The 27487-nt window shown below is 41.0% G+C and overlaps 1 protein-coding gene across 1 annotated transcript; it reads left to right on the top strand.

Moving 5' to 3' along the window:
- The first annotated feature begins 208 nt into the window (after window positions 1–208).
- LOC119899941 (NLR family CARD domain-containing protein 3-like) lies at window positions 209–27487 on the top strand. The gene is made up of 14 exons (XM_038714763.1): window positions 209–418; window positions 1736–1782; window positions 9530–9559; window positions 9699–9821; window positions 11341–11443; window positions 13052–13165; window positions 16307–16373; window positions 16453–16681; window positions 16760–18551; window positions 18954–19127; window positions 19283–19462; window positions 20250–20423; window positions 23779–23825; window positions 25424–27487. The coding sequence occupies exons 5-14, from the start codon at window positions 11355–11357 to the stop codon at window positions 25975–25977; spliced, it is 3420 nt and encodes a 1139-aa protein (XP_038570691.1). The 5' UTR covers window positions 209–418; window positions 1736–1782; window positions 9530–9559; window positions 9699–9821; window positions 11341–11354; the 3' UTR covers window positions 25978–27487.

Below are 27487 nucleotides of genomic sequence, written 5' to 3'. Positions count from 1 at the left end.
ATATTTAATTAAAAGCAATGGTAAAAAGAGAAGTTTCAGCAGACCTGCAGTTTTCTGGGAGCTTTTATTGGTTGGCTTGGATGATGATTGGCCAGCTTCAGAACAGTTTGACCAATGAGCAGCCAGGCCAGACTGCACAGACTTCCAATCATACTGGAATCCACCTGGAAAGGACACAAGAGAAAACACAGGGATGGGGGAAAGACAGAAAACAGGACTTGGCTTGCTTGGCACGCAACACAAGATAAACTCATGATAAAACAGTAAAAGTTGAACTTCAGACTGGTTTACAGTGTTTTCATACTGCTGGGTGGAGTTTTTATTGAAGCAGGTCACACTGTGTCTGAATCTAATCCACTTTTTCTACACAGACCGAATCAAGCTCCTGGACTGACGGACATTTATGGAAATAAGTTAGGTAAGTGGAACTCTGCTAAATCTGAATTCCCTTTTCTTCTTCTTTCTTTCTTTTTTTCTCTGCTAAAAGTGTTTGCGCAACAAATTGTGTTGCAAATTCTACCCACTACTCAAGCAAAAATTGTCCCTCATAGACCTCATGGTGGCACTATAACAATCAACTTTACATTTTTGCTATTATCTAGAAAACGGTTTTGTTTAGAGTCAAACCTCGCTGAGCAGTCCTGGGATATTCTTCCACTAGGGGGCGCTGCACTTGAAAAAGTTTATACCTCGTATAAATTGCGCTGCATGGATTCATACAAAATTCAGATTGTACAATCTAGGGCCACTACTCAGTTGATGCATAAAATTTGGTAATGATTGCTCGAAGTGGGCGTGGCTTATTAAGATAAATATAAACTTCTAGACATTTCTCATTCCAAACTTTAAAAAATCTAAGAAAATCACCCTTTCATCCAGGAGAGCTGAATTTCTTTCAGCACATCCACTGATTTGTGGCCAATGTTTACCTTACTGCAATCTATGGTCGACTCAGAAGTCAGTCACTCTATATTTTTCAGAATATGCTAATTCAATTAACATCTCTATCTCCACAAGTCTTTCTTGAAACGCTCTCAAACTCGATAGAGTCGTTCTCTAGATGGCCGATATGAAGTTTTTCAAAGAGTTTTTATATTGGTCAAACGCTGAGTCTGCAGTTATATTCTGTATCTTACTTTAACTTGTACAGAATGCACCGCTTTTTTTTCTTTTTTTTTTTGCTCAGTGTTCAAATCAATGATGAGTGAGGCAAAGATAAGGCAAGGAAAGTAATGGGAAGTTAGTATTGTAGTTTGTCTGCTGATTTGGCAGGTTATCAACACGGTGAACAGCAGCAGCAGAGAGTGTCTAGTGTTTAAAAGATAACATCCTTCAGGGTCTCAGTAAGTCAGGATAGTCCCAACTAGCATAAATGTTTCATAATGTTTTGTGACTCATGTATGATGCGATTACGACTTTTATGAAAAACTGCTGATTTGAACAAGGTTTTGTAAAATAAATATTCGTTCCTCTGACAGTATCACTATCAGATTTAGTACTTAGACACAGTCCAGTTTTCCAGAATATTTGGACGAAACCCATGGTTTGATTAACCAGATACTTTTTCACTAATCACAGTGAGCATTTATTTAGATCAACCTGAAGGTGGCATCATTTGTGCCAGAAAATTATATCAAGTAATGCCCTTAATCACCTAATCAAAATTTCCCCAAAAGCAAGGTGCTAAAATGTTTATCTGATGATATTTTAAATCATCACACTGTTTTCGCCACAGATTCCATGTGTAAAGGAAAAAGGAGCTGGCTGACTGTCTGCAGAGCGGTAAGAGGCTTTTTCACACAAGACTTTTGTTAAATTAATACTAACATCCACTAGATCTTATCAAACCACTATCAATAATATTAAGGTGTACTGCATTTAGAAATCCCGACAGTATGACTTTCAATACCGCCAAAAACTCAAAAACACTCCTCTTTCTTTTATACTGATCTTCACTAGCAAGGACCACGCCACAACAATGTGTGCTTTAGAGTTACATGCAAATAGGAATGTGTTCTTAACATTAAGCAAAAAAAATAGGTTTAATTCTCTCAGGTGTATTTCACAGGTTTGTGATGACAACGACTCTTCAGCCATCCAAGAGGCCCTCCCTTCATTAGCATTCAATATATTTGTGGTCAAGAAAATTCAGGGAGGGAGGTCTTAAAAAGCAAGCTGGAGTAGCCATCACAGGAGCAATGGTCCTTTTTGATATTTCCATTGTAGCCGGTCTTTCACCTACCTAATGGGCCTTTTAAGGTTTTTCACAAGATCTTCGTGGAGCTGGAGGATGGGAACCAAAAAAATGTTCTCCAAAGTCCACAAATCTCAAGGTCATCTTACTGGTCTAAAAGCCATACAGACATTGGTCAGACAAGGTGGAGGACTGTGGAGGACACTTTTTTGAAAGTGTAGTATTGAAAAATCTGTACAAAACGTATTTGTTATTGCACTTTTTTTTATTTGGGTGTTTGAGTGGAAGTTTAATATACTCTTCTTTTGGTTGCTGCGTTTAGTTGAAAGTTATGAAAAGTAAAAAAAATTTCATTTTCCACAAAACATGTCTTAGAGTATGATTTTGTGCTTCACAACTATAACACTAACTTGTTCAATATTTTTTCCACATCCTTCTTGTATTAGTTATTTTTATAAACATTTACTCATCTTAATAAGACACCGTTTAGTTTAGGTAGCTGCAAATGTGCATTGTTAATGGTTAACAAGTGCATAATAAAGGATTTATTAATTTAAATAAGTCTTGCCTTTCTTGGAAGAGAAAGGACAACAACACCACAACACATGAAACAAATAACAGGTGGGTAAAAAACCTGTCAGATAGTGAACTCATCCAATCAGAGCAAGACATTCTGGCCAAAGGATTAAACTTTGGCATCACGCCACAGCAGCTGCCTATAGTGGACCTCATCACAGCAACAGAATCGGCCATTAAGAAAAACAAATTCACTGAAACAGAAGCAGAAGAGCTAAATATCAGCAGCCCTTTCTAATGCGAAGGCTACCCCTTCCAACCTCACCATCCAAGAAAGGAAGGCTGTGACATCACTGAGCAATGATCAACAGATCACTATCCTACCTGCTGACAAAGGAAGATGGTTTGGAGACAAACACATATGAGACACTGAGGCGAGACCCAACCAGCGGGAACAAGAAAAAGCCTTCTGGGGAAGACCCTGCCAAATCTGACCAGTGATGACATGTATAGCCGCATGTCGTCATTCCGCCGCTGGTTGTCGAGGTGGTGTCCAGCAAACGATGTGGGCTTTGTTGATCATTGGCAGACTTTCTGGGGAAGACCTGATCCGGAGAGACGGCATCCATCCCACTTGGGAAGGAGCAGCTCTCATTTCTAGAAATCTGGTTTAAAAGTTTATTAGTGGACCAAATCCATGACAACCCAGAGTTGAGACCAGGAGGCAGAGTCGCAGTCTAACACACTTCTCTGCGCCTCCATTTCAGGAGTTACTTAGTGAAAATCCTATAGTGACGGTGTCTGTCCCCCGACCATCGAAATTATTTAAATCAAAGTTAAACAGAAGAGGAGAAGGTCTGATAGTGCTGTAGCTAAATTTAAGGATGCGATTCCATCAGCTCTAAATTCATTATCAAGTCACAAAGTCACAGAGGACTCCTATGCTAATTTCAGTCCCTCCCAAATCGATCATCTTGTTGATAGTGCTGCAGGCTTGCTTGGAAAATTCTCGTTTAATTTGGCAAGATAGTCTTAAAACTTATAGGAAGGCCCTCCGTAATGCCAGAGCAGCGTACTACTCGTCATTAATAGAGGAAAATAGGAACAACCCAGGTTTCTTTTCAGCACTGTAGCCAGGCTGACAGAGAGTCACAGCTCTATTGAGCCAAGTATTCCCATAGCTCTCAGTAGTTACGACTTCATGAGCTTCTTTAATGATAAAATCTAGCTATTAGAGACAAAATTCACCAAGACCTGCCCTCAACTGGCACCAACTTATCTCTAAACTCAGGAACCTTAGAAACAGCTGTAGAACCCGATATACTGTATGTTTAGACTGTTTTGCTTCACTCAATCTTTACCAACTAACTTCAATAATTTCTTCATCTAAACCATCAACCTGCCTCTTAGACCCCATCCCGACTAGGTTGCTTAAAGATGTTTTACCCTTAGTCAGCACCTCTATACTAGATATGATCAATCTATCTTTATCAACAGGCTATGTACCACAGTACTTTAAAGTAGCTGTAATTAAACCTCTTCTGAAAAAGCCCAAACTTGATCCGGATGTTTTAGCCAACTATAGACCTATATCTAACCTTCCATTTCTCTCTAAGGTTCTGGAGAAAGCAGTTGCTAAACAGCTGTGTGACTTTCTACAGAGCAATAGTTTATTTGAGGATTTTCAGTCAGGATTTAGAGCTCATCATAGCAAAGAGACAGCACTGGTGACAATTACTAATGACCTCCTTATTGCATCAGACAAAGGACTTGTCTCTGTACTGGTTTTATTAGATCTTAGTGCTGCATTTGATACCAATGACCATCAGATCCTATTGCAGAAACTGGAACATTTCATTGGCATTAAAGGAACCGCTCTAAGCTGGTTTAAGTCCTATTTATCAGATCGATTTCAGTTTGTACATGTTAACGATGAGTCCTCCATGCACGCCAAAGTTAGTCATGGAGTTCCTCAAGGATCTGTCCTCGGACCAATCCTCTTCACTTTATGTATGCTTCCCTTAGGCAATATTATCAGGAAATATTCCATAAGCTTTCATTGTTATGCAGATGATACTCAGTTATATCTATCGATCAAACCAGATGAAACTCATCAGTTAGCTAAACTTCAAATGTGCCTTCAGGATGTTAAAACCTGGATGACCTGTAATTTTCTAATGTTAAACTCAGATAAAACTGAAGTTATTGTTCTGGGGCCTAAGCACCTCCGTGACGCATTATCTAAAGATATAGTTTCCCTTGATGGCATTGCCCTGGCCTCCAGCAGCACTGTGAGGAATCTTGGAGTTATCTTTGATCAGGACATGTCGTTTAAGTCTCACATTAAGCAAATTTCAAGGACCGCCTGTTTTCACCTACATAATATTGCGAAAATCAGGAACATCCTGTCTAAAAATGATGCAGAAAAACTAGTCCATGCATTTCTTACTTCTAGGCTGGATTACTGCAATTCCTTATTATCAGGCTGCTCGAAAAAGTCCATTAAGACTCTTCAGCTGATCCAGAATGCTGCAGCACGTGTTCTGACAGGAACCAGGAAAAGAGATCATATTTCTCCTGTTTTAGCTCCTGTCAAAGTGCTCCTCCTCAGGTGACTCCTGAACCAGCCTCCCTTAGTTATGCTGCTATAGACCTCAGACTGCTGGGGGATTTCCTATGATGCACTGAGCTCCTCTCTCCTCTACTTTCTCTCCCTCTGTATGCAACCTCATCCCATTATTGCATGTTACTAACACAACTTCTCCCCTTTCTGGTAGTCTTGTGCTTTCTCGTCCCTCTCCTCTCTCCTCCTATCACTTCCTGCAGGTTTTCTGGCTCTGGAGCTGTGGAGTCTGGATCTGTGGTTGCGGGTCACCTGCTGCCCCCGTGTTCCTGCTCGACACCCTCTGCTTCAACGACTATTGTTACTAGTCCTATTATTATTATTGTTATTATAATCATTAACATTACGATTGTTACCATTAACACTACTATAAATATCTGTACCATTTTTCATTTAGTCTATAGCAACATCACCTTTACTGTCTGTACCTCTGTGTGTGGATATTGTGTAGGCTGCCTCCCTCCCCTCTCTCTCTCCTTATATCCCTCTCTTTTTCTCTCTGTTCCTCTCCTTTCCTTGAATGTATATATGGACTACCCAAGATACACAAAGAAGGCAGGCGGATTTTCAGCAGCATTAACTTGGTCACCTACAACATTACCAGACATATATCTACCATTCTGGGCCCCTTGGTTGGCAACAAGCTTCACCACATCCAAAACTCCATTGACTTTGTAAAAACGTTCAAGAAGTGAAAGTGGATCCAGCTGAAACCATAGTGTCCTATGATGTGACTTATTTGTTGGTCACACCACATGACATTTTGTAAGGCCGCAGACAGTACGCCTACCGACAATCGGGTCCATGTAAGTGCTTCTCAGCCATGCATTTAACTTCACACGCTTGCCAGAACGTGTACCGCGAGCACGCCAATCTCACCCGGGGCAAGAAAGTTGACTCCCAGGTTCCTCTGGCACCATAACCAGGAAGAGTGGAGGATTTGTACCATGTCCACCCTCAACATGTGAAAACCTCTAAAAAGAACCCCAGATATTGAAAAGGGCCTGGCGCTCATAAACCAGTAATGATTTAATGTTATTAACAAGCAGAGACGCCACCAGAAGCAAAACAAATGGCACAAACAATGATGATGGGACAAAAACAGGAGCATGCCATGACAGTCGCCACCATCTCTCCATTACCACAATGGTACCCGATAACTAGAGCACCTTTAACTCACCTAACTTATCAAAACCACCCACTGATGAGCACAGCAAGCAAGACCCGGAGTGCACTGACAACAATTAAATAAACTCCCTGGTACCTGCCTAACTTCACACTGAAACAAAAGTATCTTCTGAGATGCGCTGGGCTCAAGACATCTTTAAAAGCACAACTTCAGTAAACCTCAGCCATTTGGCCAAGGACGTGGTAGACACGCTCACTAGGAGGTTCATATCCATGGGCACTAGCCTTGGTCCCCAGTGTGTCTCTTAAGGTGTCGGGGAGTGAGGTGTACTCACTGCCACAATTTGCTAAAATGTTCTGTACTCATACAGTGCCTTCCTAGTCTTCCGAACACTCAAAGTTCTTTTTCACCACTAGTTGTTGACCATGATTAGTCTAGGCGTACACATCTGAAGCAGGCTGAGAATGGCTTGAAAACAGATCTGAAGAACTGGGTAACACAGCTCCTCTTTGTTGGTGTCACCAGGTGTCCAAGTTTGTCCCACTCTTGGACTGGCTGTGCAGTTGTCTGAAAAGCAGCTACATCATCATCATCGTTTTCATTCATAGCGGGCTCATCAGTGATTGCATCTTCCTGGGAGACGATCTTAGTAGCGCTGGTAGTTGCAGTGTTGTGACAAGCACTTTCATCAGATTCAGCTGCCTTGACTGCATCCTTGAAGGGGCTGGGCTTATTCAGATTGTGGTTCTCATCGGCCATCTTCCCCTCAATGCTCGTTACAGCGTTGGTGGATGTAACCTCAAGGTTTTCCCCAGATGACAATTTTTCCGGTTCATCCTCTTTCAGGTCAGTAAAGGTGTCGTACCATACTTCCTCCTTAGACAGCTCCTGATCCTGCTCTGTCTTGTTACAATTTGGGATCAGCGTAGAGATCGTTTGTTTACATATTTGAAGAACATTGAAGACATCTCTAACTAGTAACTCTAATGTCTGTTCCTGCATGATAGATTTAAGCCCCAGCAGTTTGCTCTCCCCAGTACTGCCACTGCCGCTCCCACAACCTATGAGCTCCGCAGCTATCCTCTCCTTTATTTCACTCACCACAATCATTGTTATGGCATCTTTAATACCCATCACGTCCATAAGAATCAGTGGAATGATCTCACCCAGATTTTGGGATATTAGGATTCCCCCCCCTACCGCATCAGAAACAGAAGCCCTTCTGCCTGATTTGGAAGGACTTTGAGTCAAATGCAAGTCACTCTTCTGTGCCAGACTTTGTTGGAATTCCTTATAAACATGTACAGATACAGTGTTCATAATCTCCACACACATGTCCTGTAGGATATTTTTTGTGGCCTTTGTAATGCACTCGAATGGCACCATGGTACAGTCATCCGACGCCAGCTTGACCAGGTGTAATTGGACGATTGGACGAAGCAGCTCCATTATGGGCTGATGCATGATCTTGTGTCTGCTTATTTTAGGCATTGTACCGACTTGTCTCTAGAATTAGAAAGCCTTTCTGAATGTACAAAATATACAACAAAAATTTGAGTGCTACTCCTTATCAGTGCAAACCACAGAAAAACTAGAAACAGTTAAAACTGAACTTGCACTTGCATGTAACAAATAAGATACAAAATTTTAAACGAAATATGACGTGCTTTGCTGAGTAGCACTGTGCATAAGATAAATTTCCCCTCTGGGACAATAAAGTATCTATTCTGTTCTCTTCTAATATTAAAAGGCTCAGCAGAATCTGTTAAGTGTTCTTAAAGTTTGTGGAATTAAGAGTTCTGATTGCCCGGGCAAGAAACCGTCCTTAAGTATGTTTGTCCAACTCTTGATGCACCTGTACCGTCTACATGAGGGCAGGCGATTGAACAGGTGGTGACCAAGATAGGAGGGAACTACTTTTACCAGGTAGGCCAGAGTGTAACCGAAGATTTTTTTAGCCACAAGCTTTTTTTTTATCAGTGCTGTCGTGTTAGCAGGAAGAGAGCTTCTGAGAAAAACTGCAACTAAACACTTGGGTCTTATAAGCCTGCAGACCAGATTTCATCATCAAAGGCACTGGACCTTACTCCAGAAAATGGTCATGTATGAGGCAAGATTTGTTTGTGATGGATTGTGCATTAAACAGTTCAATCTTGATGGTAGATGGAGCAGTGTATCCACACCACGTTTTCCATCCTGGTCAGTGCGTAGTGTTGCCGTGGAAACTCCAGCGTTACTAGTCCAAGGAGTGGCAGCGCCCGGTTGACGTGTTGGAGATCATGTTGGAGAACTTCTGTGAATGCGAAGGAGTCCAAGTTGTTTAGTGACCGATATGTGTTTTGTAACGTTTCTCTTGTGGTTTGTAACAGAAGATGTTTGAAACGGTGAGAAGTGGGTTACTGGTGATACTAAAAGCTGCTAACAGTCAGTAATGAATGTGATAGCAGGGCCTAAATTTCATCTAACAGTTGGGGGGGGGGGGGGCAATAAACATTACATATTACTCAGGAGCCATTTTTGAAGGGGACACAAATAATCTGTCTGTTTCTGCTCTCAGGGCAAACTGACATTTCTGGATTTGGGTGGACTCTGTGATGTTATTTACAGAAACCCAACTAATACAGTCTGCATTATCATCTTGAATTCCTAATTCTTATTATTTTAAGTTTATTTTAAGTTTTATTTAGCAAATATCTCATTTCCTCTTGCTCATGTTGACTGTGATCATTGTTGGGGAATTGGGGATTTTTAGGTCTCTGTAAATAATATTAAACATATTATGGTCTACACCTTCGCTATATAAAAAGTGCAATGAGATGACTTTTGTTATTAATCGGCGCTGCATAAATGAAATGAATAAACAATATAGAGGTGAAAAGTAGTGTGGGCTATCAGCCAGCTCACATCATCAACAGCATAAGTTAAGTAAAATAAATGCTAATTACGAAACTCTGAAGGTAGGAGAGTTAAGTGTATTAAACAAGCTATACAGATAACTTCTGACATTAACCTACAGTGTCTCCATTCGCATGTGATGCACTGCTGCCGCTGCGGGTGATGTGGGCAGACAAGACATTCAACTAAAGTCAAGGAAATGGTACGGTCCACTTTAGGGGTGTCTGAAATCGTATTTCAAGATTCTTGAAGTTAAGGCACGAGAATGGGAAATATATTGTACTATTTACAATTACAGGTAAGAAAGACTCACCTGAACTGCTGTTTTTGCCTCTTTTCAGGGGTCCAAGCCTTAAGTAGGGGGGTCAGACATCACTAATCCCCCCCGTAATTCTAACCATGTGAAGGCTGTAGGTCAGATGATCACAGACATCAGCAGCGTCTGTCAGAGTCTGCAAGTGAAGGTGAGATATGAGAACCTGGACAGGACGTGAGAACCCAGACAGGTAACATGACACTGTTATGAAAACGCTGTTATTTACTGTTTGTAGATCTAAATATTCATGAATTAACTGACTACAATATTATTTAAATGTTTTTTGCCTAAATGAGCCTTTTCAGGTTGAGTTTAGTCTGAGTGAATCTGCACCGGGAAATAAATTTGGTTTTAATCTCAGATGACTTTACTAGTGAGATATGGGGGCGAGTCAGAACTGGTCTGACAGCCTATACTACTTTTTATTCACTATCTGAAAGTTGATCAGCTGGGTTTTTTTTCTGACTGTGCAAAACAACACACACAACTTTGTATCTCTGGAGAGAATCAGCTGGTCGCATTTGCTATTTGCTACATTCTGGACATCCTTCTGTGGATGGGGCCCTTTAAATAATTTAATGATATTGGTGTTTAAAAGGCTCTATGTGTCAGCGTCTGAAAAATGTATCTGTTTCACCATCGTCAACAATCAGACCCACATTTTTCATTGTTGTTTTGTTCTGGTATCCAAAGTGATGTGATTTCAGCAACAAACAAAAAAAAAAACAGGTTCTGGTTTGTCAGTGAAAAACAAAGCAGAACCTAGAATACATACATAGAATAAATATCTTACACGTTCTTACAAAGTCGGACTATAGGAAAGTCCAGATTATGGGTCGAAAATAAGCTAAAACTTTGCTCTGATAGTTCCTGGATCATTTAAAACTTCCACCCCAGGAGCAGGGACTTTTCTGGGGCAAGGAACTGAATTTATACCCTGGTTCCTCTGGTGCAAATGCCAGTAATGTTCCTGCAGTGAGACAGATGCAGCACCAGCAGTTATAGATTTGTAGGTCTTCATGTTAAAACCTGTCCCACCGAGTTTCAGATGAGGAAATATGCTGTAAAATTAAAAATATTTCACTTTTACTGTTTAAAATCAAAAAGACGTTTGAGAATGTAACGTTTGAGACGTTACATTTAAACAATAATGTGTTTTATAAAAATGTAAATAATAATAATATATTTTATTTGTAATGGACTTTAGATTTGAAACAAATCTCAAAGTGCTAAATCCACCAAAAACACAGGAGTTTATAAGAAAACCAGCTGTATCTTTCTGCATGTGGTACGGGTGTTCAAAATGCAGCAGATGTTTCCTTCCTCGTCTGTAGATGCACATCAACATTTCTTCACCTACAGACTGCTGCTGCTGGTTCTTTCTTCATCTTCATGTTTTTTAAGTTTGCTGCTGCTGCTTTTTAACAAATTCTCTCCTTTTTTCTCTGTTTTTTCTGAACTTTTCTCTGGATGTTCATATTCACATTCAGTCCTATAGGGGACGCTGGCAGCACTTTAAAGTCAAGCTCAGATGACTCCAATATGACTCCAGTTTGAACTATTAAAATGTTCCTCTCAGGATTGATAACATGACCAGAAATCCTGTATTCTGTTATAGACGTAAATAATGTGTGGCTCTGACAGCCTGTCGTTGTGTTTGTGTGAAGGTGTGGCCTCTGCTATGAATCAGTGTGAGGAGACGGAGGAGGGAGTCCCTCCCTCTAAAAGCACTCTGTGGGGGGAACATGGCAGCCAGACCAAAGCTCAGAGGTAAGAAGATCTCTATCTGTCCCCACTATCTATCCACCATCCTCGTTCACACTGAAAGCTCTGAAAGTGTGTGTGTGTGTGTGTGTGTGTGTGTGTGTGTGTGTTGTTTTTAAGCCCATTGCTGAAGAGCTACAGAAAGTGTATTCTTAAAAATATGTCTTTTTTAATTTTGTCTATAACATGTCCTACAGACAAGACCTAGGTTGGATTTCATCACAATTATGAACATGCCCACAGCCTCAAATGTTGGTATTACAAAAAACATGGCAAGAAAACTTCAAGTCAAAGCAAAACACCCAATGCTGACAGTAAAACGTTAAAGATGTGTTGCAAATAAACATGCAGGTTGCCAAATGCTTTACTATTAGATTTTATTGATTTCACGAACCTAATTATACAGGAAAATATAAATAAATACAGAAAAAAACTTAAAATTTACAATTTCTCAAATGAGGCTTTCTCTTCCCTTCCTCCCTTTATCTCTTCATTCATGTTTCCACACCCTTTTTCTTTCATACCTCTATCCCTCCTTCTGGTCCATTAACTCCTCCTACATATTTTTAACTCCTCTCCGGCCATAATATAAGTAAACTCCAAATCCATATCTTTATTCGTTGACGGTGAGTTAGTTTGTTTTTCTGTTGGGACCATATGGATGAGTTGTCGCTGGGCTCTTGGAGTAATTTTGGTAGGCTGGCCACTCCTAGGAAGGCTCATCGCTGTTCCAAGTTTTTTGTAACCCTTCCTAGTTTGACAGATGTCAACAACCTTGTTTCTCATTTGTCTGCTTTAGATTATGGAATAATGTGTTGCTTTTTGAGATCTTTTAGCCTACTTCATTTTGTCAGAAAGGTTATATTTAGGAGATTTCTTGATTCAGTAGGTTTGGCAATAAGTAGACCTGGGTGTGGCTAGTGAAACTGAACTCAGCTTTCCAAAAAATGTGATTCATCATCACAGTTAATTCATAAATTGAAGGGGGTCAATTACTTTTTAACATAGGGCCAGGTAGGTTTGGATTTTTGTTCTCTCTTAATAATAAAACCCTTAATTTAAAAAACTATATTTTGTGTTACTTGTGTTACCTTTGTCTAATATTTCAATTTGTTTGATGATCTGAAACATTTCAGTGTGACAAACTGAAGGAATCAGGAAGGGGGCAAACACTTTATTTATTATTATATTACCATTTTACAACTCTGCTCCCAGGCTAATGAGGGTAAGCAAATCCCTCTACCACATTAAGGTGGACGCTCTCTTTAGACTTGGGGTGACTTGGTTACTAATAGTTGGACACAGAGAGCTGTAATTAAACATTAAAATGAAAAGCATAAACTCCAATGTGATATTGTTTTCAAAGCAACATTATGTTGTAAATTATCTTCAAATAACAGATTCAAAATCATTTTGATAGGACAATGACTTGTAATAAGGCGGCATCTCTGCCATTACTGCTCCTGGCTGCCTGGTAGTGCATTATGTAACTTTGGATCCCCTTGCTGTTTTTGAACTGGGTCACTTTGATTGTCTTCAGATTTGAAATGTTAACCATAAATGTGTAGCTGAAGGTTTGAGAGGTGTGTTGCTCTGTCTGTCTGTTTCTGTCAGTGTTTGTCAGCAGAGACCAGACTCTCCTGGATCCAGCTGTGTGTCCATGAAGAGTGACCAGTCCAAAATTGAACCTTATAACTTCAGAGCTGGACAGCACTCTGCTGAAGAAAGGTAAGACTTTAAACCAGGAGAGTTTGTTATTTTGCAGCTCTACTTCTGTCAAGTCATGACATAAAATGATCTGCCAGCTGGTCTCAACTTTCATTCTCCATTTAATTATGAAACCATGAAATCAGATGAAACCATGGTGTCCTATGATGTGACCTCTTTGTTCACCTGCATCCGCACCATGGAGGCAGTAGAATCCGTAGGAAACGGCTACTAAAAGACAACGCCCTGGGTAACAGAACTAGCGTCAGCCCTGACCAGATCTGTAAATTACTTGACCTCTGTCTAAACACCACCTATTTCCAATACAACGGAGGATTCTACAGACAAAATGGGCTCACCAGTGTCACCTATTGTGGCAAACATCTACATGGAAGAAGTGGAGGAAAAAGCCCTCAACTCCTTCAGAGGAACAGCACTGAGCCACTGGTACAGGTAAGTGGATGACACAAAATTAAAAGCCAGGAAGTGCAAGCCTTCACAGAACACATTAACTTCGTGGACAGTAACATCAAGTTCACACGAGAACACCTTCTCGTGTGAACACACAACAACAGTTTGGCCTTCTTGGACTGTGCTGTATATCTGTATAACATTGAAGAGGACAGGAGCCTGCAAATTGGGCTTTAGAGGAAACCCACACACACAGACCAATACTTACTTTTTGATTCCCATCACCCACTGGAACACAAGCTAGGAGTCATCAGAACCCTGCAACACAGAGCGGACCACAAAACATCAAGTGCAGAAGCTAGAGAGAAGGAACTGAACCACCGGAAGGGACCACTTACAGCCTGTCGATACCCTAAATGGACCTTTGTGAAAACAGCCACAAGATCCAGGAAGAGGACCAACACTACCGCGGAGGAGGAGAAGAAGGTCAAACGCAACAACCTTGTGATTCCATACGTGTCTGAAGTATCAGAGAAACGCAGGAGAATTTTCAACAAACACCACATCCCTGTGTTTTTTAAACCCAAGAACACACTAAGACAGATACTGGTACACCCCAAAGACCGCACACCCAAACACAAGAAAAGCAATCTAGTGTATGCGGTCCAATGCAGTGAGGAATGCACAGACCTGTATATTGGGGAGACTAAACAACCACTACACAAACGCATGGCTCAACACAGAAGGGCCAACTCCTCAGGTCAAGACTCTGCAGTCTACTGAAGGACAGAGGACACTTGTTTGAGGACCACCAGGTGCACATTTTAGACAGAGAAGATGGATGGTTTGAAAGAGGTGTCAAGGAAGCATCTACACCAGGGTTGAGTTTCCCTACCAGTCAGTCAGAACTGAAGAAGTCTCTTGGATGAGGGACTTCTAGTTTTTCTTCAACTAAGTCCAGTTGCCCTTGACCTCAACCTTCATCCATCTTCTCTGTCTAAAATGTGCACCTGGTGGTCCTCAAACAAGTGTCCTCTGTCCTTCAGTAGACTGAAGTCTGTAGTCTATTGCTAATCCTAAACTTTGAATTCTCTGCAGTGAGAGTGTTGCCCTCTCTGTGTGAACTTGCTTCCCCATAAATATGTTTTGGAATATTCAACTGCCCAGGTCTTTTGGTAGGAATCAGTGAGGGCCTTGCATTGGAGATTGGTTTATTCTGTCCGTTTGTTCTTTTAGCAGGACTGCATCAATAATGACAAAAGTTGGTGCACTGATTCCAGCCACACACTGTATAATGCCAGGCTAGCTGGAAGACCTTTCCACCTCCCGGGGTCTCATCAGAGCCAGGACAATAAGTAAGGATCCCTACCATCCTGGTCACCATCTATTCGATCTCCTTCCATATGGCAGACAGTACAAGTGCATAAAGAGTCGGACAAACAGAGTAAAGAATAGTTTCTTTCCCTAGGCCATCAGAAATCTAAATGCCACAGACTTTAATGCTTTTTTCTCAGTCTCTGCTGAGCATTTTTAAGATAAGTCAGGTAAGGTACTGTATTGTCACATACATGTAGCAAAATTCATTCTGTGCATTTTACCCATCCCTCAAGGGAGCAGTAGGCAGCCACTGTGCAGCACCCGGGGACCAACTCCAGATCTGAGCCAGTCTCATTGGTCAGTGCCACTGACTGCAGAACCTAACATGTTTTTGAGGGTGTGGGAAACCGGAGCACTTGGAGGAAACCCACGCAGACACGGGGAGAACATGCCAACTCCACACAGAAAGGCTGGGACTGCAACTTTCTTGCTGTGATGCCACAGTGCTATCCAGTATAATTTAAATCAAAATGCCTTAGTGTGTATGTGGCTTCTCAAATTTCACCTAGAGATATATTAATGAAAAGAAAGGGGAAAGGAATTTCTGCTCCTAATACTTCTAAGAATTTGGTTACGTTAAACAATCAGAACATAATTTGTTATTCATTGAATGTCAATGTCTGTGAAGGCTTTCAGTCATCCAGGTCATAGTTATCCAAGGAATGTTAAAATCAAGGGCAACTGGACTTCGTTGAAGATACTTGAAGACATTTTGTCTCTAATCCATGGACTTCTTCAGTTCTGACTGACTGGTAGAGAAACTCGGCTATTTAACCTCTGTGGGGTCGTTTGCCAAGATGTTCGATACCGCTGGTTCGTTAGTGCTTCTGGCTGTTGTAACGACAGTCATTATGTTCGTTGGAGACACCCGAGACCACGTCTTAATGACCATTGTTGGTATCTTCACCTGAGGCTAAAAGTGAATGTTTTTTTAGTTTCCTGGAAGTGATTGAAGAGCAGCATTGTAAGTGGGAGACAAGTAAAGAGACTGCTTCTCAACCCGGGTATAAATGGCTTGTGTAAATTGACCCCTCTTTCAAACCAACCATCTTCTCTGTCTAAAATGTGCACCTGGTGGTCCTTGAATAAGTGTCCTTTATCCTTCAGAGGTAGGTAAACTGCAGATTCTTGAACTGAGGATTTGGCCTTTCACTGTCTCATCACAACCCTAGTGTTGAGTATAAAGACACAGACCAGAATTTGTGATAAAAATAAGAATTATGGGATAAATAATATGTCTCACAAATGACAGTGAGCAGCTACTTAGATCAACCTTAATGTGTCATTATAATCCATTAAATGTCCAAAAAGCAAAAAATGCCAAAACATCTATTTATTGATATTTGAAATTATCATACTTTGTTTTCTCCACAGAGACCAGCAGGTTTCGGGTACTCAGTCGTTCCAGCAGCATCCAACAGACCTGGACTCCATATTTATGGTGTGAAAATGTCCACAACAACTTCTTCTTTACCTGTATGGGAAAGAAAAACATAACTCAAAGTGTTATTATTTTCCAGCATCTTGAGGAAAACATTTTAACTTTTGTGAAGAACGAGTTGAAGAAGGCCCAGAAGGTTCTGAGTCCAGATTACCCAGAATGCTTGGAGAGACACAGTGAGGATAAGGAGGCAGTGGACGGTGAGGAGAAAGAGCAGAGGAGAATCAGCAGAGAGGCATTTCTGAAGATCACACTGCACTTCCTGATGAGCATGAAGCAGGACAAGCTGGCTGACTGTCTGCAGAGCAGTAAGAGGATTTTCCACACAAGACATTTCTCATATTAACGCTAACATCCACTCACTGATTTATTCTGTTATCATTTAGGAACTTTTGCTCCAGTTTGTCGACGTAAACTGAAATGTCACCTGCAGAAGAAGTATCAGTCTGTGTTTGAGGGGATTGCTAAAGCAGGAAACCCAACCCTTCTGAACCAGATCTACACAGAGCTCTACATCACAGAGGGAGGGACTGCAGAGGTCAATGATGAACATGAGGTCAGACAGATTGAAACAGCATCCAGGAGACCAGACAGACCAGAAACCACCATCAGACAAGAAGACATCTTTAAATCCCCACCTGGAAGAGAAGAACCAATCAGAACAGTGATGACAAAGGGAGTGGCTGGCATTGGGAAAACAGTCTTAACACAGAAGTTCACTCTGGACTGGGCTGAAGACAAAGCCAACCAGGACATACAGTTCACATTTCCATTCACTTTCAGAGAGCTGAATGTGCTGAAAGAGAAAAAGTACAGCTTGGTGGAACTTGTTCATCACTTCTTTCCTGAAACCAAAGAAGCAGGAATCTGCAGCTTTGAAGAGTTCCAGGTTGTGTTCATCTTTGACGGTCTGGATGAGTGTCGACTTCCTCTGGACTTCCGCAACAATGAGGTCCTGACTGATGTTACAGAGTCCACCTCAGTGGATGTGCTGCTGACAAACCTCATCAGGGGGAACCTGCTTCCCTCTGCTCGCCTCTGGATAACCACACGACCTGCAGCAGCCAATCAGATCCCTCCTGGATGTGTTGACATGGTGACAGAGGTCAGAGGGTTCAGTGACCCACAGAAGGAAGAGTACTTCAGGAAGAGGTTCAGAGATGAGGAGCAGGCCAGCAGAATCATCTCCCACATCAAGACATCACGAAGTCTCCACATCATGTGCCACATCCCAGTCTTCTGCTGGATCACTGCTACAGTTCTGGAGGAGGTGTTGAAGACCAGAGAGGGAGGAGAGCTGCCCAAGACCCTGACTGAGATGTACATTTACTTCCTGGTGGTTCACTCCAAACAGAAGAACATCAAGTATGATGGAGGAGCTGAGACAGATCCACACTGGAATAAAAAGAGCAGGAAGATGATTGGGTGTCTGGGAAAACTGGCTTTTGAGCAGCTGCAGAAAGGCAACCTGATCTTCTATGAATCAGACCTGAGAAAGTGTGGCATCGATATCAGAGCAGCCTCAGTGTACTCAGGAGTGTTCACACAGATCTTTAAAGAGGAGAGAGGGCTGTACCAGGACAAGGTGTTCTGCTTTGTCCATCTGAGCGTTCAGGAGTTTCTGGCTGCTCTTTATGTCCATCTGACAGTCATCAAATCTGGTGTTAATTTGCTGTCAAAAAAACAACCAACCTCCTGGTGGTCTCAAAAATTTAGAATGAAACATCTCTACCAGATTGCTGTGGACAAGGCCTTGCAGAGTCCAAATGGACACCTGGACTTGTTCCTCCGTTTCCTCGCAGGTCTTTCACTGCAGACCAATCAGACCCTCCTACGAGGTCTAGTGACACACACAGGATGTATCTCACTAACCAATCAGGAAACAGCTGAATACATCAAGAAGAAAATCAAAGAGAATCGGTCTCCAGAGAGAAACATCAACCTGTTCCACTGTCTGAATGAACTGAAGGACCGTTCTCTAGTGGAGGAGATCCAACAGTTCCTGGGTTCAGGAAGTCTCTCCATAGATAAACTGTCTCCTGCTCAGTGGTCAGCTCTGGGCTTCATCTTACTGTCATCAGAAAAAGATCTGGACGTGTTTGACCTGAAGAAATACTCTGCTTCAGAGGAGGCTCTTCTGAGGCTGCTGCCAGTGGTCAAAGCCTCCAACAAAGCTCTGTAAGTGCACAGAAAACTGAAGATACCAACTGTATCACATGTGTAGGATTGTTCTCAAATAATGAAAGTCTCAGTGTCACAAGATTTCAACAAATTGAATATTTGATTAACTGAAAAACCTGCATGTTGTTCATCATTGTTGAAATAAAAAAGACCGGTCACACTGTAGTTAATTTAAAGCTAAAGTAAATTTGTGTAGGCTATTGGGATCCCAGAGATGTGAGTATAATTTGTGAAAGATTCAGTATCTGCTGTTTCCAATGATATCTAAAAAACTTTTCTCGTCACCTGAGATCCTAAGGACTTATTAACTCAGTAAGGGCAGCCATAGAAATGGGATGTGTTGTAATTTGTGGTGGCAGAAACATTATCTATTTGTCTTTATCACTAACTGTCCTTCAGGCTGAGTGGATGCAATCTGTCTGAAAAAAGCTGTGAAGCTCTGTCCTCAGTTATCAGCTCCCAGTCCTCTAGTCTGAGCGAGCTGGACCTGAGTAACAACGACCTGCAGGATTCAGGAGTGAAGCTGCTCTCTGCTGGACTGAAGACTCCAAACTGTACACTGGAAACTCTCAGGTTTGAATTAATAAACCTGCAAACGGTGAACAATAACAACCACATGGTGTTATCATTCTTCTCTGTCATTTTTTCCCTCCTCTTTTAAGATACCGCTATGAAAGCACTTTTCACCAACATAACTTACACAAATGTGTTTTCATACATATTCTTAGGCTTACTGGCTGTCATCTGTCAGACGGAAGTTGTGAAGCTCTGGCCTCAGTTCTCGGCACCCAATCCTATTCTCCTCGTCTGAGAGAGCTGGACATGAGTTACAACGACCTGGGTGATACAGGTGTGAAGCTGCTCTCGGCTGGGCTGGAGAAACCACACTGTGTGCTTGAGACTCTCAGGTCAGGATTAAGCTTCTGTTGAGAGATAACCCTTTAACTGTTGTTTGACATACAAGTTAAAATTTTAAAATATACATGTAGTGAACCTACACTTTGAATATTAATATCTTGACAAATTAATTTCATATGCACTTCTTAAAGTTATGTGGCATCACCTAGCCTCACTGTCCGCCCAACGGGTTAAGAATCCTAGGGCATAGTTTAACAGTTACAATCATTAAAAGTTAATACCGTAAAACTTGTGTGGGGACACATTTTAACAAATAAACGCCTGCCTTAATTAAACTCCTGGTCTGGTTTTTATAGAAGTTCTTTGGATGTATAAAACCTCTTAAACTCTTTAACTGCTTCTAACCTTTGGTTGTGTGTCTTTCTTCAAAGCACAATGCTGTGGAGTTTGATGACCGGGTCTGTTGGTCTAATTGGTTTGACAACCTGGTGTGACCCCCAAGAGATTCAGTCAGCATTTGACATGTGTGTGTGTTGGGGACACAAGTTTTATGGCCATTTTAAATTTCCAATTAACCTTTATTTCAGTGAAAGATTAGGTTCCTAGACAGGGTTAAATTGTCATCTTAAAAATCTTGAAGTTAGGGTTAGTAATTTTTAACTCCACAGGGGTGCAGTTGGGTGATTTCCCAGTCATCTGATATCATCTGTAGAATTTAACAGTAATGATTGTACAAAATATTATTTTTGTCATTAAAGATGCTCTGATCAGTATTTTTACATCAACAATAGATCAGATGTCCACGCTGTGTGTGTGCGTGTGTCTCTCTGTCTCCAGGCTCTCAGGCTGTCGGATCACAAAGGAAGGCTGTACTTTTCTGGCCTCAGCTCTGATGTCTAACCCCTCCCATCTGAGAGAGCTGGACCTGAGCTTCAATCATCCAGGAGACACAGGAGTGAAGCTGCTGTCTGCTGGACTGAAGGATCCACACTGGAGACTGGACACTCTCAGGTATGAACAGACAACAAAACCTTACACATTGTTTCTTTGTCACTGACAAACTGAGGGCTGAACAGTCTGAACAGTAAAAGTAGTAGTGTTACAGAAAATTAATAATAATTAATATATTATAGTTATATAAATGGTAATATAATATAATATTGCCGCAAGCGGCAACGATCTTCACATCTCGTTAAAAATGCAACATGTGACATTTTCAGAGACCAGATTCCGATAATTTTTTAAAGTGATGAAAGAATTTGGAGTCGAAGCCAAGCTTTTTTTGAGATAATTACAGAAACGCAAGAGTTTTACAGCATCACCTTGAAATCAGACAGGGTAATTATATGCACCTGACAAGTGGGTGAAATGTTTAGCCCACCTGCAAAATTTTGTATCCAAGTTTTAAGGTTTATGCTTACACTTCTTTGGAAAAAAATAAAAGAAATTGTGACGTGATACAAGTAAAATAGGAAAACACTATTATCCAAACACCTTATTGTTGGCAAGTAGGACTTGGTGAACTGGGGATTTGAACCCTAAAACTTCATATCCCAAGACTACGTGACTCACTGACAGTAAGATATTGAATATCACTGCAGAATTACTGTTTGACCGATAAGAAAACCCTTTGAAAAACTTGATATCAGCCATCTAGAGAATGTCAGTGGGCTAATTTTGGTGGAGTTTGAACAAAGACTTGTGGAGATGTAGATGTTAATTGGTTTAGCATATTCTGAAAAATATAGAATGACTTCTGAATTGACCATAGGTTGCAGGGAAGCAAACTTTTGTCACGTATCAATGGATGTTCTGGAAAAAATCAAGCTCTCTAGGAAGTACTGGTGATTTTCTTAGATTTTTTAAAATCTGGAATGAGAAATGTGTATAAATGTACATTTCTTGTAATAAGCCATGCCTGCTTTAAGCAATCATTACCAAATTTAATGCATCAACTTGGTAGTGACCCTAGATTGTACAAACAAAATTTTTGTACAAAGCCATTTAGCAAATTACAACGTATCAACTTTTCACATATGTGGCGCCCCATTGTGGAAGAATATTCCAGGACTGCTCAGCAAAGCTCGGACCAAGCATCCAAATGGACGCCCCAAGTTTGGTTACAATAGCTTAAACCAAGTTTGATTTATGAATATTTATGTAAAATTGTACGTAAAGAAACACTTTAGATCAGCAAAGTCCGTAGACGATCCTGCCAAAGTTTCAGGTGAATTGGCAAAAATAGGTTTTTGAGAAAAGTGATAAAAATTGGAGACTATTGGAGCAAATGTGCAGATGAATCCAGAGATTAAAATGATGAAAGAAGTTTGACTCCATACGAAGCCATTTTTGAGATGATTGCAAAAATAAGTTGATGTTTAAAGTGTCACCATGAGGTCAATGAGTGCCATTTTTTGCCCGAGTAGTGGGTGGAATTTGAAATCCACCTGCCAATTTTTCCATCAGTTTTTGCTGCACAAACACCTTTAGTGAAGAAGAAAGAAAGAAAGACAGAGAGAAAGACTCCAGCGGATTTATTTCCCACTTTTCTCGTGTCATCAGCGGACTTGTTGGACATTTTGGTGAAAGGCTCTCTCATTGTTGTTAGCCAAATGAAGCACCGTAAGGGAGGGAAACGAGCCGGTCGCTCGTGCACCTCCGCCGGCAGGGACTCCGCACACCGCTACCGGCAATATTTCTCACCAACGTGCGCTCACTGTGCAACAAACTGGATGAACTTCAGCTACTGGTGGGGAAAAACAGAGACTTCATCTTCTGTTCTGTGCTTCACGGAGACGTGGCTGTGTGAACCGATACCGGACTCTGCAGCTGGCTGGCTTCCAACTCTACAGAGCGGATCGCGAAACAGAGCTCTCCGGCAAAACAAAAGGTGGAGGTATCTGTTTTTGAATAACAATGGCTGGTGTACCGACGTGACAGTGATTCAGCAGCACTGTTCTCCTAATCTGGAATTTTTAATCAAACAGGAAACCGTTTTATCCCCTCCTGTGAGTTTGCTTCATTCATTCTGGTCAGTGTTTACATTCTGCTGCACGCCAACGTGCACGACGCACAGCACATGCTGGCCGACCAGATACTGTGTGGAACAGACAAACCCGGACTCCCTTGTCATTGTTCTTGGTGACTTTAACAATGGAAACCTCTGCCAAGAACTCCCCAAAAACAGACAGTTTATTAAGTGTTCAACCAGAGAGGAGAACACTTTGGATCACTGTTACACCACAGTTAGCAGTGCCTATCACGCAGTTACACGCGGTCCACTGGGACACTCTGACCATGTCATGGTCTACCTGATTCCTGTTTACAGACAGAAACTAAAACTCTGTAAACCTGTAGTGAAGACATCAAAGAAAATGGACCAGTGAAGCTGTAGAGGATCTTCAGGCATGCTTGGACTGCACTGACTGGGATGTTTTCAGGACTGCAACCAACAATCTGGATGAGTTTACAGAGGCTGTGACGTCCTACATCAGCTTCTGTGAGGACAGCTGCATTCCAACATGCACCACAGTGAGTTATAACAATGACAAACCCTGGTTACAGCTAAGCTCAGACAGCTGAGGTTGGAAAAGGAGGAGGCGTTTAGGGTGCAGGGCGTTAAAGTACAGGTTTAGCAAGGCGGTGCAAGATGCTAAACAGCTGTATGCAGAGAGACTACAACACCAGTTCTCAAGGAATGACTCTGCTTCTGTCTGGAGAGGATTCAGACAGTTCACCTGCTACAAACCTAAATCCCCCCACTCCATGAACGACTCACGCCTTGCCAACGAGCTGAACCAGTTTTACTGTCGTGTTGAAAGACAATGGGACAGACCTGACACCATCCCCCGTCACACCACTGATCGGCCACAGTCCACCATCTCATCCCCCACCTCCTCCCCCTCTCTTACCATCCTGGAGAGGGATATCAACAGACTGTTCAGGAGGCAGAAACCTTGCAAAGCAGCTGGGGCGGACTCTGTCTCCCCATCCACCCTGAAGCACTGTGCTGATCAGCTGTCTCTGGTGTTTCCAGAACAGTGCAATCCCACTCAATATAACAACAATGGTTTCACTGATGAAAGTTGTTCTGACTGAAACATACGTAGTTGTTGATTGTGTGGTCCTTACTAGTGACTATAAATTTTTTTTTCTTTAAGTATATTATTGTCTTGATATTTTTAGATGTTTCTTTATTGTTAGACCTTTTATCCTGTTGTTGTTTTCTCTGAATATTTTATGTAAAGTTAATTGAATCTGTCTTGAAAATGTGTTTTCATAAATGCAACTGTTTTGTCTTGTGGATCTGAGTCAAGGTTTATGAAGATCACTGATGAGGAAGGTTCATTCTGTATTTTCCTAACAGGGTGGAAAATGGTGGAGAGCAGAGGCTGAAACCTGGTCTGAGGAAGTGTAAGTGTGTGCTCACTGAGATTCTTGAAAACATTGCAGCAAATAGTTTAAATCAGGGATTGGCAAGTGGCGGCCCACAGGTCAATTTTGAATTTCAGTAATAATTTTTAGTTTCACTGGCATTGGAAGCGAGCAGGCCATTTGACCACATTTAAACTGGATCCCAATTGTAGTTGTACTTTGCACTGACAGACTGCACTCCCTCAAAATCCTAGAGGCCCGTAACTAAGTAACTCCTTGCACATAGTCTCATCTTAGTCTAACAAGGCTTCTTCCGCAACGACACGCGACAAAGAGAGAATTGAGTGGACAAAAAAAGAAAACTGGACCAAGAGAACCATGTGTTCCAGGCAATATGGGAAACTGAATTCTGGAAAAAAGATAATCTAACATGGGTTTAGTGTGCCTGGAAACAAAATCAAGCATGAAGGATTTCAACTTAAGTTACTACAACACCATGCAAGAAAATATGACATGTACACGGGAGTTTTTGAAGGAAAAATACATCGACAGCCTAGCCTTTTTACGAAAGCCACTACTACACAGTGGTCCTCTCTCGCAGTATCTTATGCTGTTTCCCTTGAGCTTGCTAAAGTGAAGAAGCTGTAGCGCTGTGTAGAGTACAGATTGCAATTAAAGATTTTTGAAACATGGGAATGAAATACTACCTTGTGGCCATGAGATACTACCTTATTCCCACGTTTTAATTATTTAGCTTTTCTCCCCAAAGCAGAGAGTGCACAATGCCTGCTCCAGGTGCCACCTGCTTAAAGCACTCCTTGGGTGACAGCTATGGATAAAGTTTGACTATTTGATTATATTTTATTTTAACTTAGGTATGAGAAATGCTATGACAATGATGATTGGTGACCCCTAGTTGCAAGGCTAACTGAGCTAATTAGATAAGGGCAACTAGTTCACAGCAGTTTTCTTCAATAACAAGTAATGCTATCTGTTCATCAGCAAACTTCTTAAATGTTTTAACTTCGAATGTAGGCAGAGCAACTGGTCCGAACAGGCCAGCAACTAGAAAATCAACTTGCATGACATACAAACATACAGGCCATTGCTCATGTTGAACCCTGCTTAAGACAGTACTTTATACAGAGCCACCTGTGGGTGAGTGTCGAAGCTTTTTGAGATAACTGCATGCTTACAACATGTCGTGGAATGGGAAGATGGGTAGAAATGCACTACTACCAACTGTGCACTGAAATAAATGTATATTTTATCGTCATTATATACGTCAAGAACATGCATGTTTTGTTTCTTTGTTAATGAAATAAATGAAGTAAATATAATATAAATAATCAATACTTGGCGAATTAAGTGATGGGATTACAGCATCCTACTGGTGGACGTCACAATCTAGCCCCCTGGTAGTGAGGATACAATTTTTGTGGCCCTGTCTGTCTTCAAAGTTGTCCTTCCCTGGTTAAAATCAAAGCTTTTGTAGTTCTCAATTTGAAAGACGAATCCAAAAAGATGGGTCACTCTGAAGTTTAGAACAGTCAGTCTGTTAATAAAGCAACAAATAAACCCAACATGTGTGTTAGATAATAAACTGCTGCTGTATTGTGTCTTGTTCTCTCCATCAGATGCCTGTGAAGTCAAAGTGGACACAAACACAGTAAACAGATACCTGAAACTGTCTGACAACAACAGGAAGGTGACAGCAGTGACAGAGAAGCAGCCATATCCTGATCACCCAGAGAGGTTTGACTGGTGTCAGCTGCTGTGTAAAGAAGGTCGGACTGGTCGCTGTTACTGGGAGGTCGAGTGGAAAGGAGATGTTCATATATCACTGAGTTACAGAGGAATCAGCAGGAGAGGAGACAGAAATTACTGCTGCTTTGGAGGGAATGATCATTCCTGGAGTCTAAGGTGCTCTGATGTTGATGGTTACTCTGTCTGGCAAAATAACATAAGAACAGTCCTCCTCCTCCCCTCCTCTTCCTCCTCCTCCTCCGTCTCAGAGGATACTAACAGAGTAGCATTGCATGTGGACTGTCCTGCTGGCATTCTGTCCTTCTACAAAGTGTCTTCTGACCAACTGATCCACCTCCACACCTTCAACGCCACATTCACTGAACCTCTGTATCCTGGGTTCTGGTTTGGGTTTGGTTCCTCTGTGTATTTGTGTTCCCCGTAGGAGGGAGAGTCTCCTCTGTTAGAGAAACACTGCTGACAAACACATACACACAGTTTTTGTCAGTAACACCAATTCAAAATGACTAGAAATCTTGTTTTGGTAAATGCACACTAATGTTAAATACTGTGAAACACTATTTTGATTGTCTTTTGAGTAAAAGTTAAATATGTTAGTTGAGGTTTACTTTAAATTCTGATTTGATCCTCATAATTATAGGTATATAATGTTTTCCTAATAGAATCAGGTTCCACAAATGCATATAAACAGTTTTTTAAAATCAGATTAATGTACCAATCATCTTACTGTGAAAATATGATGACAGTTTTTTGTAAATGGAGTGTGATATTTAGAAAATACATAACAAATTAGATTTGCTGTTGACCATTAAAGGTTGAAATGTCTTTCAATGGATTTTACCAATATACTGAATATACTGAAGTAATCACACAGCCACATTGGGTGTTTATTACTTTAAACTTTTTTCATAATTTCAATTCAAATGATCTGTATATACTTTGTTGATTTACATCCACATCTGGGGCCTGTAGTACGAAGCAGGTTCAACATACTCAGGATATCTTTTAGTTATCTGGCATCATCATTAGGGCACATGGAGAACTGACCATAATTACTTTTGTGTCTTCCATTAAATCAGTATGTTGCTTAGGTATATTACTATGGCAGATCTGACAATTTTAGCCTTATTATTTAAGCTGCAGTGGCTATTTATTGGTGTTTCCACATTTAAAGCCACAAGCACAAGAGACTTTAGTCTGAGGAAGATGACCTGTAACACTTAACTCAATTATTGTCAAGATTAAACAATGCACCAATATATCAACATGGAGACTGTAATGTAACTATCTGTTTTGTTGTTGTAACTGTAAGTCTACTACTGTATACAGTACATGCTGCTTCAGCGAACACAATATTCATCATGACAATTTATATCTTGTGCAATCTTTCCAAATTCAGAAGGTGTGTGCTGACATGTCTTATCTACCCTTTACCAATGTCTAGATTCACACACAAACCCTCAGGTCAACAATGCCTGCTGACAAAGATCCTGCTGTCTGATACACGAATACACAACATGACTGTAAGCAAACATTAGTCCTCTTTGACGAGACATGAAAAACTACAGTGTTGATTTATTGTAAACAGAAATGTAAGTCGAAGGTATGAATGACATGTTTTTTATCACGATACTATTATGGGACCAAATTCATTCAACAGTTCATAACCTAGCATAGGTTCAGTGGAAATCATCTATTTCTCATAAAAAAATAATTCTGAAGTTAGTTAAAAAACTAGATTTGTAATAGTGAATTATACATCTATCAAAACGGAAGATACCAAATGAGCGGTAGACTATATAAACAGAAATACTAAGTGACAGGGGTGTTTTTCTGATTGAAATCTTCTTTTGTAATGTTTTATATGATGGCGCTAAGCCAAAAGACATATATGGATGCTAAGGTAACAATAAAATACTTACCTGTAAAAAGAA

The sequence above is a fragment of the Micropterus salmoides genome, unplaced genomic scaffold (assembly GCF_014851395.1).
Source record: "Micropterus salmoides isolate LMB-PRFRI ecotype aquatic unplaced genomic scaffold, ASM1485139v1 Ms_hic_scaffold_12, whole genome shotgun sequence".
Taxonomy (NCBI): domain Eukaryota; kingdom Metazoa; phylum Chordata; class Actinopteri; order Centrarchiformes; family Centrarchidae; genus Micropterus; species Micropterus salmoides.
This window is presented reverse-complemented; position numbering and strand designations above follow the sequence as displayed.

Bases quoted from the DNA above. Each gene is read 5' to 3' on its own strand.
- LOC119899941 (XM_038714763.1), top strand. From the start codon at position 11,355: ATGAATCAGTGTGAGGAGACGGAGGAGGGAGTCCCTCCCTCTAAAAGC. The intron at 16,374-16,452 runs GTGTGAAAATGT...ATTATTTTCCAG, and splicing joins ACCTGGACTCCATATTTATG to CATCTTGAGGAAAACATTTT. The intron at 20,424-23,778 runs GTATGAACAGAC...TTTTCCTAACAG, and splicing joins TGGAGACTGGACACTCTCAG to GGTGGAAAATGGTGGAGAGC.